This window comes from Mesoplodon bidens (assembly GCF_964165515.1).
Source record: "Mesoplodon bidens genome assembly, chromosome: 1".
NCBI classification, from domain to species: Eukaryota; Metazoa; Chordata; class Mammalia; order Artiodactyla; family Ziphiidae; genus Mesoplodon; species Mesoplodon bidens.
The window spans coordinates 159,381,986-159,398,047 of NC_138176.1; the positions used below are offsets into that span (position 1 = coordinate 159,381,986).

The window sequence follows — 16,062 nt, forward strand, 5'->3', positions numbered from 1 at the left end:
TAAGAACACCTTTTTAAAAAAATTTTTTTATTGAAGTATAGTTGATTTACAATGTTGTTAGTTTCACGTGTAGAGCAAAGTGAATCTGTTTTCATATACACATATCCACTCTTTTTTAGATTCTTTTCCCATATAGGTCATTACAGAGTACTGAGTAGAGTTCCCTGTGCTACACAGTAGGTCCTTATTAGTTGTCTATTTTATACATAGTAGTGTGTATATATCGATCCCTATCTCCCAATTTATCCCTCTCCTCCCAAGCAAACCTTCTTCTATATTAATAAAAATACTGAGTTGATGGAATAGTTTCCTGTATTTTCTCATTTCCAAATGTTACCACTGACAGTCTAGTAAACTTTGTAATTTTTTCATACTCCTACTTGGTAACCTGTCCCAGATTCTTTTTAATTTCATTTCACTATTCAAACTGGCAGAGAAAAATATATGCTACAATATAATTGCTTGACTTTGACAAAAGAATAGAAACATTAGGAAAAAGACATTTTGTTTGACACTGTTACTAAAAAAAGAAAAAGAAAAAAAAACTTAACAGACTTTTTTTTTAATGTAGCTTTCTACAATTGGGGATCAAGTTGAGGTTTTAGGCCATACACTTTTCCTGCCCTAAAAAATTACTATCCGTAAGACAGCTTGAGGACTTAAGGGTAGAAAAAGGAATAAAATATAAATTACACAACTGTATCATGCAGTCTTTATCATCAACAGACTTTGCCTTCTAAAGACTTTAGGAACTGTTCTCCATAATTAAAAAAAAAACTTTGGTGGGGCCTCCTTGGTGGCACAATGGTTAAGAATCCGCCTGCCAATGGAGAGGACACGGGTTTGAGCCCTGGTCTGGGAAGATCCCACATGCCACAGACCAACTAAGCCGTGCACCACAACTACTGAGCCCGCGTGCCACAACTACTGAAGCCCGTGCGCCTAGAGCCCGTGCTCCACAACAAGAGAAACCACCGCAGTGAGAAGCCCGCACACCACAATGAAGAGTAGACTGCTTGCCGCAACTAGAAAAAGCCCACACGCAGCAACGAAGACCCAACACAGCCAAAAATAAATTAATAAATCTAAAAAAAATTAAACTTTGGGATCCACATGTTTATTTGACAAACCTTTTTATAATAATGCCATTTAACAGATGAAACAATGCTCTATGACTTTAAGCTCTCAGACATGCGTTACCTTATTTATTCTAGTATAAGGTATCAAAATATCTGAAAACAGGATGACCTTTAATAAATCCTAAGAAAAATTTAAATCATATTTCAAAATAAAAAATGGAACAATTATTTACTAAAATATAAATATCCTCATAGAAATGTTATTTTGATTTGTTTGTAAATCATATGCAATTAGTGAGCTCAGAAAAGCAGCTCAGGGATTCAGATCACTAAAACAGTCTTACCTTCTGATGTTTTCCATCGTTTCCATAAATCCTCAACAGTTATATGCTTGTCTTCTCTGTGCAGATGGCTGTGTTTATTAGTAGCATCTTTATATTTCATATCTTCTCTGATAAACTATAAAAGAGAAAACACTAAGTTAAGTATTCTTGAATTCATTATTTTATTCTCTATAAACAGAAAAAAGTAAAATGTGAAATACAGCAGCTGGTAATTTTCTGATCATAACTGATGCATGTTTGGTATTTTATACTCACATTATTCTTATATGTTTATAAAATTTATTTAATGAGATGTCTTCTAATCATAACAACAACAGCAGCAATAAAAGTACTTATTTAGCTCATTATTTATCAGGTCCTATTGCACATTACATAATAAATATGTCATATCTACACACACACACAGTCATTTAACTTCATGACAGTTCTATAAGGAAAGTATTATGTATTGTCATTTTATAGATAAGAAAACCAAGGCCCAAAGAGGTTAACTAATTTGCCTAAGGTTGAAAAAATAATGAATTTCAGAGCTGAGATTCCAACCCAAGCAGTTTGGTTACGCTCAACAGCATAATGTACTGCCTCAATTATTATACATTTTTACCAAATACTTAGTGACAGGGGTATTTCAGAACACACTAAATACTAACCTCAATTACTGCATCGTATTTCTGTTCTAGCTTTTAAGTCATTACTTATAGTTGAAAGACATGATTACAGTGTTTAGAACTAAAGTATTTTACAAAACTGAAGTAGATCCTCTATTAATCTTACTTTAAAGTATATACAGAGAGAAAACACTAAAAATTTTCTTTGCTAAAAACCAACCTACTCCGTATTGCTCCATTATATAAAATTCTCCAACTGCCCTTCACTGTCTAGCAAATAAAAAGCAAACTTTTTATGAATTACATACCATTTCCCAATCTTGTCCCTGACAATCTTTTAGGCTTTAACTCTTGACACTTTCCCCATATCAACCCAATACTCTAATTATATAAAACTAATAGTTTTCATAAATTATTATGCTTTTTCTACCTCAATATTTCTGATCTTTCTTGCTTTGGTACTGTTCTACTTGGTATCTTTATTAATTTTTTTTCTGATTCCAAAATTATAAGATCATACAAAAGCTTATTTCAGAAATCCATAATGCAGAAAGTAGAAATCTCTTAGAGCTCCAAACCCTAGAGGCATATTTTTCTGACTTTTATATACTGACAATGAACATCACCCTCAAACAAAAGACCAAATTTTACTTTTGAGTAGAGTTGTTCTCTACTGAAACTAAAAAAGAAAAATTTAATAACTGTAGAGAAATATAGAGAAAAGCATTTCACTTTTCTAAGCTAAATAACCTTGGGTACAAATGAAGATACAAAGTTTTAGGAAAAACCACTACTCAGCATGTGGTCAGCAGACTAGTGTCAATCAGCAAACTGACACTGGTGTAGAATATACACAAAAATGAAGAAATTTCAGAATTTAGAAAACTTTATAGCAATTAGACAATGCTTTCAAAGAATTTGACCCCAAGCATGAGGTAAATTTACTTGCCATGTAGGTCCTATCCATAATGAACTGGTAACAAAATATCTGGTTCTTCACCATAGAGGTAATCTGGAAAGCACTAATGTAGAAGGTGCACTTTAGCACTTGTATATTATATTGTTCTAAATAATGTCTTACTCTTTTTTTTCCTAAATGCCCCCCCCTTTTTTTAAATTTGTTTATTTTTGGCTGTGTTGGGTCTTTGTTGCTGTGTGCTGGCTTTCTCTAGTTGCGGCGAGCAGGGGCTACTCTTCGCTGCGGTGCACAGGCTTCTCATTTCGGTCCTTCTCTTGTTGTGAAGCACTGGCTCTAGGCGTGCGGGCTTCAGTAGTTGTTGCTCGTGAGCTCTAGAGCGCAGGCTCAGCAGTTGTGGCGCACGGGCTTAGTTGCTCCATAGCATGTGGGATCTTCCTGGACCAGCGCTCGAACCCGTGTCCCCTGTACTGGCAGGCAGATTCTCAACCACTGCACCACCAGGGAAGCCCCTAAATGCCCTTTTATAAAGTTATTTTTAAAGGGACCTGCCTCACTGCCTCCACTCCTCCTGTCTATTTCTATTTCCCATTTTCTATTTCTGCCCATCTCTCTTCCTCTTCTGACTGACATTTTTAGAAACCTGTAGATATACCTGGAAAGTATCTGCCATTGAGATGCTCAGAAACTGCCCCTATCTTGGAAGAGATCCAAGAGTTAGAGAGAAATTCTAGAATGAAAAACATGATGATTGACAGAGCACAGAGGAAGCCTGTCTTGGAAATGGTCCAGTCAGTTGGAACAAATGGCAACTGTTTCATTTATGTGACACATTAAAAAAACAATGTCCTAGGAAATTCTTTTTACCACGTGAGAGCCCAGAAGTAGAGTTCTGTGGCTTTAGGATCAACATATTTCAGAAAATAAAGCTAATTACCATATATAAACTAGGTGTGGCATTCTAGCTACTGAATTACTCTAGAAAGCCTAGAATGAGTATATAGATATCTATCAAAATATGTGCTTAACAAAATAAAATAATTGATATAAAAAAAGACAATAAAATAAAGCTTATAAAGATATCTATAGTACATCTGCTGTAAAAGAACTGTCTGACTCCTAAGAAAGTTCAGCGTAAACTGAATAAATACACTGAATTATGTTTTCTCTGGAATTATCATTCAAAAATTAATACATACTTCTGTTTTAAAATATGACCCTCGAGGGCTTCCCTGGTGGCGCAGTGGTTGAGAGTCTGCCTGCCGATGCAGGGGACACAGGTTCGTGCCCCGGTCCGGGAAGATCCCACATGCCGCGGAGCGGCTGGGCCCGTGAGCCATGGCCGCTGAGCCTGCGCGTCCAGAGCCTGTGCTCTGCAACGGGAGAGGCCACAACAGTGAAAGGCCCACATAAAACAAAAATAAATAAATAAAATAAAATAAAATATGACCCTCGAAATAAAACAGAAGTATATTCATATTACAAAAGTATAATCTATATCTAATATATCTTCAACATTTTGATCATAAAATATGACTAGAAAGCACCATAATTAGAATTACTTTATCTTAACACTAAGTTGGAAAATACTTAAACCAAATACAATACAAACCATTAGCTTCCATTAAACCATTTTCCCAATATCCTACAAAGGAGCAGACAATTCTGACTGTTCACACTTTTTTAAAACTTCACAGGAAACTGCAGATTTTAGAAATGGGGGAGGCTAGTAAAGAAATTTTAAAAAGAGTCACCAATAACTGAAAATGCATGAGCAAATTATAAATACTTCTTATTCATTAAAATCTGTGACTTAAGAAATCTGAAAATAGAACCTGAAATCCTATGAAGTAAATCTTCAAATAACGTACAGCAAACAATGTAGAGTTCCTTAGTAAACATATCCAATTATGCAAACCCACTGCAGGAAAGTCTGCACTGACAATACAAATAAAGGAATGCTCAATAAATAAATGACTATTGAATATTCTTTTCAAAAACATTTACCCAGATGATTCTTTTATATAAATTATTCTGGTACCATTAAAGAAATTACATATCTAGTTTCAAGAAGTTACGGGTTTTTTTCTTTTTTACTTTTTATTTTGAAATATTTTCAAAGGGTGCAGAATAAACAAAAAGCTTTTTTTCCCCCAACTGAATCACTTGGGAATAAGTTGCAGGCATGTTGTCCCATTATCACTGAATAATTCAGCACGTTTTCCTATAAACATGATGTCATCCTATATAGTGATGGTATGACCACAAAAATTAGGAAATTAACACTGATACTCTATATTCCCTACTATTTAATCCACAGAACACATTCCATATGTGCAGTTGCCCCAACGATATTCTTTGTAGCAAAAGGATTCAATCTAGGACCATGTGTTAAATTTAGTCCATATGTCCCTTTAGTCTCCTTCAATTGAGAACAGTTCATCAGTCTTTCCTTGACTGTCACAACCTTACAGGAAGTCACCTTTTGAAAGACTGATTTCAGTTCCTTGTACCTGTAACATATATATTATTTTGCATTTTATATTTGTATTTTGTATTTGTGCATATTTTTGTTGTATTTACTTTTATTGTTTTATTTTTATGCTATTTATTGCATTTGTATTGATATTTGTATTGTGTATTTTTATGATACTGCTTAATAAAATCTGATACATATTAACATAAACATATTTTGGAACACTATTCAGCCTCTACCTCTTTCCCTGAGAACTACCTACCAAAATTAGTGTAGATCCCTGAATGTGTCCCCTCCCTCAACCTATCACCCCCGCCACAGCTATGTGATCAAAGGACAGACCCAGAAGAAAATAATCCAGAGCCTGACCAGGATGACAGAATTCTATCTCACAAGAAACTACAAATCAGATCATGAAAAGTTGGGTCATTTGGCCAAGGTTCTGGATTTTTAAGGTAGTAAAGACACTTGTGTTGAAGGTACCATTTTATGAGCAGTCAAGGTGGGCCAGGTGGTGAGGAGAATGGAGGAAGCCAAAATGCAGAGAGAGAAAATAATAAAAAAGATAGAAGTGAGCACACAGAAAGATACAGCACCAGAACTGCCTCAGTTCCCAATGACTTTCCAGTCTCAGTTACTCCGGAGGCCCGGGCTATACAATTCTTGTCCTGATTTCCATGATGTAACAATGATAAATCTGTCTTTCCTCTTTTATTTTTAAATACACAATTTTAAGACCTCAGAACCCAGGAGAGATGATTTATCATCATAGTTAAGCACTCAGACTCTGGAAGTGACAGACTGTATTCAAAATCTGACTTCACTACTTACATTCTCTATAGCCTCATATTTCTCCTCTGTACAGTGAAGAAAATAAAATTGCCCATTACATATGGTTATGAAAAAGATTAAATTAAAAATGTGTTCATAGTGCACAGAAGTATTAGACAATAAAAATATTTCAAACCAAAATAATTGTTTTTTACATATTAATGTTATTACTGTTGAAGTTTAAAGCCTAAATAAATGAGTTTCACCCCAACTATATTGGTAGGATTAATACACATTTTGGGGAATTTAGACATTTATGAAGAAAAGATTGCCCAATACTCGTAAGTACCATTTCATATATTCTGAAACAAAATACGTAACACAGAGATGGAGAGGAAAACCACAGTCTTTTCACTGACAATGTAAGCAGAGACTTTCCCAAAGGACACCTGTCATCAAAACAACACATATCATCCAAGGTCTGATATGTGAGTCAGTCAAAGCAGATGCGTTCCTTGAAAAAAGTTCCAGGGTCTTCCTGTCTTGAAAATAATACTAAAATAGCTTAGCATAATGCTTCAGAGGGGAAAGAATGCATAACAAGAAAGGTAACTACTGTTAACCTCAACTTTTAAAAATGAAAAAGCTAAGGCAATGAGAGGGTTAACAATTTATTCTATTTTGTATATAGCTATTTAGAAGACCTAATAGTGAAAGTAAATTCTAAATAATTCTAAAATTTACATTCTTCACCACCATCCTAACCTGGCTATTCTGTAAAAATTCATTGATTCCCAAACTCTCAGAAATGATAACATAACAATTAAGCATGAGCTGCCTATGTTTCTCTCTTCATCCCCAAATTGTTAAAACAAACAGCACAGTGACTGAGAGCACAGACTCAGTTTCCAGACCACACAGATATCCCAAATCTACTATTTGTCATATGATCTTAGTAAGTTACTTTATGCTCTGTGCTCCTGTTTTCTCATCAGCAAAACGGTAATAAAAGTCACACGTCAAAGGGTTGTGAAAATTAATTTATTTCATATGATGTGTAAAGAACAGTGCCCAGTATATAGTAAACACTCAAAAGTGTGAGCTATTTCTAGTATACTAAGACATTCCTTGTTTTAATAACTTTGATCTTATCATCTAAGATGGATGATGACAAAAACACAAGAGAACACAGGCAAACTGGTATATGTTTTCATGAAAGTTAAGAATGAAAAAAACAGTATAATTATTTAACATCTGAAAACATTTTCTTCAGATCCTAAATTCAAACATTTAAATTATATGCTAATGAAAACTTCAGGCTGATTTGGATAGTTTCTCCATTTTAATACAAGCATAACTTTACATTTCTGCTCCACCTCCCACCACGGTAACTCCTTGCAGTCTTGCCATAGTACCATTTCAGCCCTTAATCCCATTCCCTGAGCTTCCAACATCAAAAATCCACCAGTCAATCCCCAGTTTACCTGCAACAATAAATCCAATGATGACCTCCTTAGGATCCTGTTCTCTGAACAGCTCAGGGTTCAACTGGTTCCACGATTACTGTCAACACCATTTAAGCTAGACCATAGCCTTTTTTAAGCTAATTGTAGAACTTAACCATTATTTATGACACTGGTGCAATTGACGGATCAGTTAATAGAGATGACCCATGGTCAGAGTCAAACAACTAATTTACAAAGAAACTTGTAAAATACAATGTTTTTATCAACTGAAGTCGGCCTGCCATTTGTTTTACAGAAACCAATGCATGACCTATATCATGGTTATTCTTCAAGATTATTATTGATCACAATCCAAAAATCTCTAACAAAATTACCCATGATTCCATCAGTCTGTCCACTAGTTTAAAAAAGAAAAAGAGCACTGTACTGTCATTAACAAGAACACGAAAGTAAGAGTCAAAATGACTTACCTTCTGTGTTCTCATTTGGAAAATAAAAGGTAAAAGATATCTCACAAAGTTATAATGATAAAAAAGAGAGCATAATGGACATATATACACTACCAAACGTAAGGTAGATAGCTAGTGGGAAGCAGCCGCATAGCACAGGGAGATCAGCCCGGTGCTTTGTGACCGCCTGGAGGGGTGGGATAGGGAGGGTGGGAGGGAGACGCAAAAGGGAGGGGATATGGGAACATATGTATATGTATAACTGATTAAATTTGTTATAAAGCAAAAAATAAAAATAAAAAATAAAGATGCAAAAAAAAAAAAAAGCATAGCTTTACAAATATATGGTGAAAATATATACTGGAGTTAAAACAGGTAGGTACTGTGCCAACTAGAGATAGACCAAAGTCAAGTTTTGGCCTTAGTTTCCTCTGCCAAAACCTACCATTAGGATTTGGTCTCAGATTCCAGAACTCTGAACACCCAAATACATACATACATGTCTTTCTGCCATCCATGAATTTGTGTGTGATCAATACTCATAAGATCACATAAATTCAATTTATATCCAATCAGCATAACATCAGTAATATATATAAAGTAAGTCATTCAAATTTAACATAAGTATGTGAATTTCACTTTAAGTAGTGATAAGCATTCAAGACATAACAAACAAAAAATCTCCTTCTGTTTTTTTTGGCTAAAATTTAGTAAGTCAGAACTTACATTTCCAGCCACAAATGAAATTATAGAGACCAGATGTACCATCCTCCCCCAAAACAACTAAAAACCCATACAAAATGTAAGGAACACCAGCTTTCAAGACATTGAACACTAGGCAACAAATTACAGTGATCTCTGAGAGACAAGAAACAAACAAAGTATGCCCTATGGCTGCCCTAAATTAGTTCCTGGAGAGAACTTCCAGAACAAGGTGCAGGAAGAGAGAACCCAGGCAGAGACTGGCAGTCCTGAGTTGAAGAGATGGAACTGAAAGGCTGAGGAGACTAAGGGAGGGTAGAGAATACAGGACTAAGTACCAGAGAAGAGTGAGCTGCACAGAGGGAGAAGCCTGGATATCTAGAAAGAGTGCCTTGAGTCTTTAGCTGACTACTGATCAGCTCATGCATGCAAGGAAGCTACAGCAAGCCAAAGAAAAAAGACATGCAAAAGAATTATTGAAGACAATCCCTGAAGATTTCACAGGGCAGGGAATGGTGCTTATTCCTACAAGACAGAGTAGAAAACCATAATTTGTGGATCACCAGGTAGAATACTAAAAAGGGTTTTGCCTCAGTACTAGGGAATATTAACCCTAGACTAAGCTCCACATTGGTCTTGCCTAAAAAGCTTATAAGTACCAGCCAAAGGGATTAAACTGTTCCCAAGTAATTTAAACCTGTCCTAGAACAAAGCCTAAGAACATTTATAGGAATAACTAGGAATACCCACACCCAACAAGGTAAAATCTACAATGTCTGGCATACACTGAAAAATTACCAGGCATGCAAAGATACAGAAAAATACAACCTCAAATTAGGATAAAAATCAATTAAAACCAGTCCAAAAATGGCACAGATGAGAGAATTAGTAAACAAACATATTAAAATAACTATTGCAATTATATTCTAGATATTTAAGTTAGGGTAAATATTAAGCATGTTAATTGAGACATGTTTAAAGTTCTTTTCTAAAGACCCAAATCAAAATTCTAAACATGAAAACTACAATGAATGAGACGAAAATTACACTAAATGAGATTAATGACAGATTAAACATGGCAGGCTAATATTAGCAAACTTAAAAACAATAAGCATTAGAAACTATCCAGGGACTTCCCTGGTGGCACAGTGGTTAAGAATCAGCCTGCCAATGCAGGGGACACGGGTTCAAGCCCTGGTCCAGGAAGATCCCACATGCCACGGAGCAACTAAGCCTGTGCACCACAACTATTGAGCCTGCGCTCCAGAGCCAGCGAGCCACAACTACTGAGCCCACATGCCACAACTACTGAAGCCCGCATGTCTGAGCCTGTCCTCTGCAACAAGAGAAGCCACCATGATGAGAAGCCCACACACCGTAACGAAGAGTAGCCCCTGCTCGCCACAACGAGAGAAAGCCTGCGCGCAGCAACGAAGACCCAACGCAGCCAAAAATAAATTTAAAAAAACAAAGACAAAACTCTATTTAAAAAAAAAAAAAAAAACTATCCAAATTGGATAATGAGCCGTGGGTCTACTTCAAGCAGGCTAACACGGGTGTAATTGGAATCCCTGAGGAGCCAAGAAAGAGTGACAAAAAAACTTATTGGAAGAAATGATGGCTATAATTTTTCCAAATTTTATTAAAACTATTAACCCTATAGATTCCATAAGATCAACAAACCTCAAGACAAGAGACACAAACTACACCAATCCACATGACAGTCAAATAGCTTTAAATGAGGGATAAACAGAGTATCTTAAAAGCATCTAGAAGAGGGGAAAAAAGGCACATTAAGTACAGGGGAAAGAAAAGGAGGACAGCAGACTTTTCATCATATACAATACAACCCAAGGAATACTTCAGCAGCATATTTAAAGTATGGAAAAAACCAAACAACTTGTTAACCTACAATTCTTACCTAGCAAAAGCACCTTTCAAAAATGAAGGCAAAATAAAAACTTTTTCATATATACAAACACCAGAGAGTTTGTTCAGACAAGAAGTCCTGTACCACTAGAAATGTTTTTAAAGCCCTATAAGCAGAAGAAAGATTGCTGGAAATGTAACTACATGGGAAAAATATATGTAATTTATTGTAAATCAATTATACCTCAATAAAGCTGGTGGAAAAAAACACAAAGCCTGTACAGGATGTGTAGGAAATGGCACATTCATACATCTGTGGGAGTACAAACTAGCACAACATTTTTGGAGGATAATTTTAGCAAATCAATTAAAATGTTAAATGCTCATTGCTTTTACCTCAGAATTTCCACTTTTCAGAATTCATCGTACAGCAACACTCCCAAAACCATAAAAAAGGTCAAGAACTTTCATTGCAATACTGTTAACCAACAATAAAAATTTGAAAACACCCAAACTGCCAACAATTAGGAGAATTATTAAATTATGGTACTACCATGGTAAAATTTAAAATAAGGTCTATTTATCCTTAAAAAAAGAGAAGCTTACATTTAATAAATCTGATGCTTAATAAAATTATGTTCACTGAGTATGATTACCTTGTATATTTTTTCATGCTGACTAAAACCTCTGTTATATGCCTAATACATTAAAAAACAAAATTATAACAAATCAATCAGAGCTTCTGATGTACATTTTCATACTATCTGTAAACTCCTATCCTAATGCAGGAAGGTGTTAGCTAGATTCATCAAGGCACTCTCTGATAATTTCCAAAAACAACAGAATTAAATCAGGCATTCCCAGAGTCTTAATGAGATTAAAATTCTCATATATGTTTACTAACCATTTGTATTTCTTTTATGAAATATTACATACTTAATTTACATCTGGGAATATGTGTTGGGACTCCTCTCTGATAAAACAAAGAGAGACTGAGATAAATGCAAAACAACAGCCCTCCAATCTCCTCACTCTTGATGTTATCATGCGAGGATATACAAAACTTGGAGCTTTGTAGCATGAGCAGAAAGCCAGGAAAATGAAAAAAAGCTAACACAGAGTCCTACACATCACTGAGCTTCTGAACTAACCTTGAAACCATTTGGTCACAGACTTATGGTAATTTCAAATGCTAAACTCCTACCTTTAAAGCTACTTTAATTCAGATATTATATAACTTGCAGCCAAAATCATCCTAAAATATACAGTCCTCAAGTAACAAAACTTCTGTAGCTTGCCAGTCCCCATCCGGCACTCATTACCCAAAGTCTACACTCATTTAATGACCAATAATAAGCAAAGATGACTCTTGACACGGAAATAAAGCAAGAGACAAATAGGGAATTAGAAATATAAGGAACCACAAAATCAAACTGGTAAACTGACTTTATAAACTAATTATCCAACTGCGTTATTATTGTCTATATATTCTTTTAATCGAAACTAAAGGATATGAAGCCATCCAAAATTTGTTTCAGCTTTGGGGGAACTGAAGGAAAGGCATACTTCCATACTAGAGTTAGATAAAGGAAAAAGAGTGCAGAGAAGTGCAAATACACAGAAGTGTGCATACACACACACACACACATACACACAAGTGTGCCAGGCAATCACAGCAGTAAACAGTGAGAGACCTTCCTAAGGAGAGAAAAAATATCTAGAGATAAAAGCCAGAGCTATAATTGAACAGTTCCTTCCATCTGATATTCTTTTTCCCTTGCCAATATTAAGAACCAAGTTTTAATCAGACTAATTAAGGGAACTGACAGGTTCTTAGTCATAAGCTCTAGTAATTTTTAATAAGTATTTACCTACATTTTCTTTTAACTTCTGAATGGTTTCACTTTTATTAAATTTTTTAATCTGATTTATTTTTGATGTAAGGTGAAAGGTTAGAATCTAATTTTATTTTTCTCCAAATCTTAGTTATCCAAGTATTATTTATTGAAATAACTTTAAAATCTCCAATATCTACACTACTACCTTTATATAATTAAACATGGTCAAATATTAGTATTTTTACACTGTTCAACCCAATCATACACATAGACAGTTCTATTTATGGGATACTCATTCTATTAAATGCATTTACTTGTTTCACTTTAACACTAATATTAGAAAAATGATTTTTGCATGTGCAACTTAAAGTAATGACATCACAGACAAATACAACAATTTTATACATGGCTCCTGGCACAAAACTAAATGATATCACTGTAACTTTGTAAATCTGCCATGGATTCCAATTCAAATAGTATTAGTAGTACTAATAGTACTAAAATAGTACATGATTTTTTTTAGACTTTATTTTTTGGAACAGTTTTAGGTTCACAGGCAAATTTAGCAGAAAAGTAGAGTTCCCATATATCCTCTGCCCCCACAGTACATGCTTTTTTTCATTTAAACATTCTCCATACACTGTTAGATTTAAAATCTATACTGAGCCATATTCACAAACCAGTGCATATGTACACATATGCACAGACTTAACAGACACAGAGTTTGGGGAAATATTATTTGGGTAATCAATGAGAAAAACACATTCAGTGATTGTTAACTTACAAAGAATGTCCTGTTACTTTCATTAAGAAACTGTTTTCACTAGTTACTGGGAAAGATTATTACACAACAGTAAAAATAAACTTTAGAATACTAATTTGAGTTCTTCAGCATATTATCACTCTTAAATGAAGTATAAAGTAACGCATTCTATTTTTTTAACATCTTTTTTGGAGTATAATTGCTTTACAATGTTGTGTTAGTTTCTGCTGTATAACAAACTGAATCAGCTATATGTATACATATATCCCCATATTCCCTCCCTCTCGCATCTCCCTCCAACACTCCCTATCCAGCCCCTCTAGGTGGTCACAAAGCACTGAGCTGATCTCCCAGTGTGATGAAGCTGCTTCCCACTAGCTATCTATTTTACATTTGGTAGTGTATATATGTAAATGCTACTCTCTCACTTCGTCCCAGGTTACCCTTCCCCCTCCCCATGTCCTCAAGTCCATTCTCTACCTCTGCGTCTTTATTCTTGTCCTGCCCATAGGTTCGTCAGAACCATTTTTTTTTTTTTAGATTCCATATATATGTGTTAGCATACAGTATTTGTTTTTCTCTTTCTGACTTACTTCACTCTGTATGACAGACTCTAGGTCCATCCACCTCACTACAAATAATTCAATTTCGTTTCTTTTTATGGCTGATTAATATTCCATCTGTATATATGTGCCACATCTTCTTTATCCATTCATCTGTCAATGGTCACTTAGGCTGCTTCAATGTCCTGGCTATTGTAAATAGTGGTGCAATGGACAGTGTGGTACATGATTCCTTTTGAATTATGGTTTTCTCGGGGTATATGCCCAGTAGTGGGATTGCTGGGTCATATGGTAGTTCTAGTTTTAGTTTTCTAAGGAACCTCCATACTGTTCTCCATAGTGGCTGTATCAATTTACATTCCCACCAACAGTGCAAGAGGGTTCCCTTTTCTCCACACCCTCTCCAGCGTTTACTGTTTGTAGATTTTTTGATGGCCATTCTGACCGGTGTGAGATGATACCTCATTGTAGTTTTGATTTGCATTTCTCTAATGATTAGTGATGTTGACCATCCCTTCATGTGTTTGTTGGCAATCTGTATATCTTCTTTGGAGAAATGCCTATTTAAGTCTTCTGCCCATTTTTGGATTGGGTTGTTTGCTTTTTTGATATTGAGCTGCATGACCTGCTTGTGTACTTTGGAGATTAACCCTGTGTCGGTTGCTTTGTTTGCAAATATTTTCTCCCATTCTGAGGGTTGTCTTTTCATCTTGTTTATGGTTTCCTTTGCTGTGCAAAAGCTTTTAAGTTTCATTAGGTCCCATTTGTTTTTGATTTTATTTCCATTTCTCTAGGAGGTGGATCAAAAAGGATCTTGCGGGGCTTCCCTGGTGGCGCAGTGGTTGAGAGTCCGCCTGTCGATGCAGGGGACACGGGTTCGTGCCCCAGTCTGGGAAGATCCCACCTGCCACGGAGCAGCTAGGCCCATGAGCCATGGCTGCCGAGCCTGCGCTCCACAACGGGAGAGGCCACCATAGTGAGAGGCTCACGTACCACAAAAAAAAAATTAAAATAAAATAAAAAAAATAAAAAGGATCTTGCTGTGATTTATGTCATAGAATGTTCTGCCTATGTTTTCCTCCAAGAGTTTTATAGTGTCTGGACTTACATTTAGGTCTTTAATCCACTTTGAGTTTATTTTTGTATATGGTGTTAGGGAGTGTTCTAATTTCATTCTTTTACATGGAGCTGTCCAGTTTTCCCAGCACCACTTATTGAAGAGGCTGTGTTTTCTCCATTGTATATTCTTGCATCCTTTATCAAAGATAAGGTGACCATATGTGCGTGGGTTTATCTCTGGGCTTTCTAGCCTGTTCCATTGATCTATATTTTTGTTTTTGTGCCAGTACCATATTGTCTTGATTACTGTAGCTTTGTAGTATAGTCTGAAGTCAGGGGTCCTGATTCCTCCAGCTCTGTTTTTCTTTCTCAAGATTGCTTTGGCTATTCAGGGTCTTTTGTTTTTCCACACAAATTGTGAACTTTTTTGTTCTAGTTCAGTGAAAAATGCCCTTGGTAGTTTGACCGGGATTGCACTGAATCTGTAGATTGCTTTGGGTAGTATAGTCATTTTCACAATGTTGATTCTTCCAATCTAAGAACATGGTACATCTCTCCATCCGTTTGTATAATCTTTAATTTCTTTCATCAGTGTCTTATAGTTTTCTGCATACAGGTCTTTTGTCTCCTTAGGTAGGTTTATTCCTAGGTATTTTATTCTATTTGTTGCAATGGTAAATGGGACTGTTTCCTTAATTTCTCTTTCAGATGTTTCATCATTAGTCTATAGGAATGCAAGAGATTTCTGTGCATTCATTTTGTATCCTGCTACTTTACCAAATTCACTGATTGGCTCTAGTAGTTTACTGGTAGCATCTTTAGGATGCTCTATGTATAGTATCATGTCATCTGCAAACAGTGACAGTTGTACTTCTTCTTTACCAGTTTGGATTCCTTTATTTCTTTTTCTTCTCTGATTGCCGTGGCTAAACTTCCAAAAGTATGTTGAATAACAGTGGTGAGAGTGGACATCCTTGTCTTCTTCCTGATCTTAGAGGAAATGGTTTCAGTTTTTCCCACTGAGAATGATGTTGGCTGTGGGTTTGTCATATATGGCCTTAATATATTATGTTGAGGTAAGTTTCTTCTATGCCTACTTTCTGGAGAGTTTTTATCATAAATGGGTGTTGAATTTTGTCAAAAGCTTTTTCTGCATCTA

At 35.5% G+C, this 16,062-nt stretch overlaps 1 protein-coding gene across 2 annotated transcripts in view; it reads right to left on the bottom strand.

The window, feature by feature from the left end:
* STIM2 (stromal interaction molecule 2) overlaps positions 1-16,062 on the bottom strand; it is a 177,950-nt gene that overhangs the window by 62,311 nt on the left and 99,577 nt on the right. For both annotated transcript variants that reach the window (XM_081244656.1, XM_081244657.1), the window contains exon 3: positions 1,424-1,538. In XM_081244656.1, the coding sequence (XP_081100782.1) occupies positions 1,424-1,538 (115 nt within the window). The remainder of the gene's footprint in view (positions 1-1,423; positions 1,539-16,062) is intronic.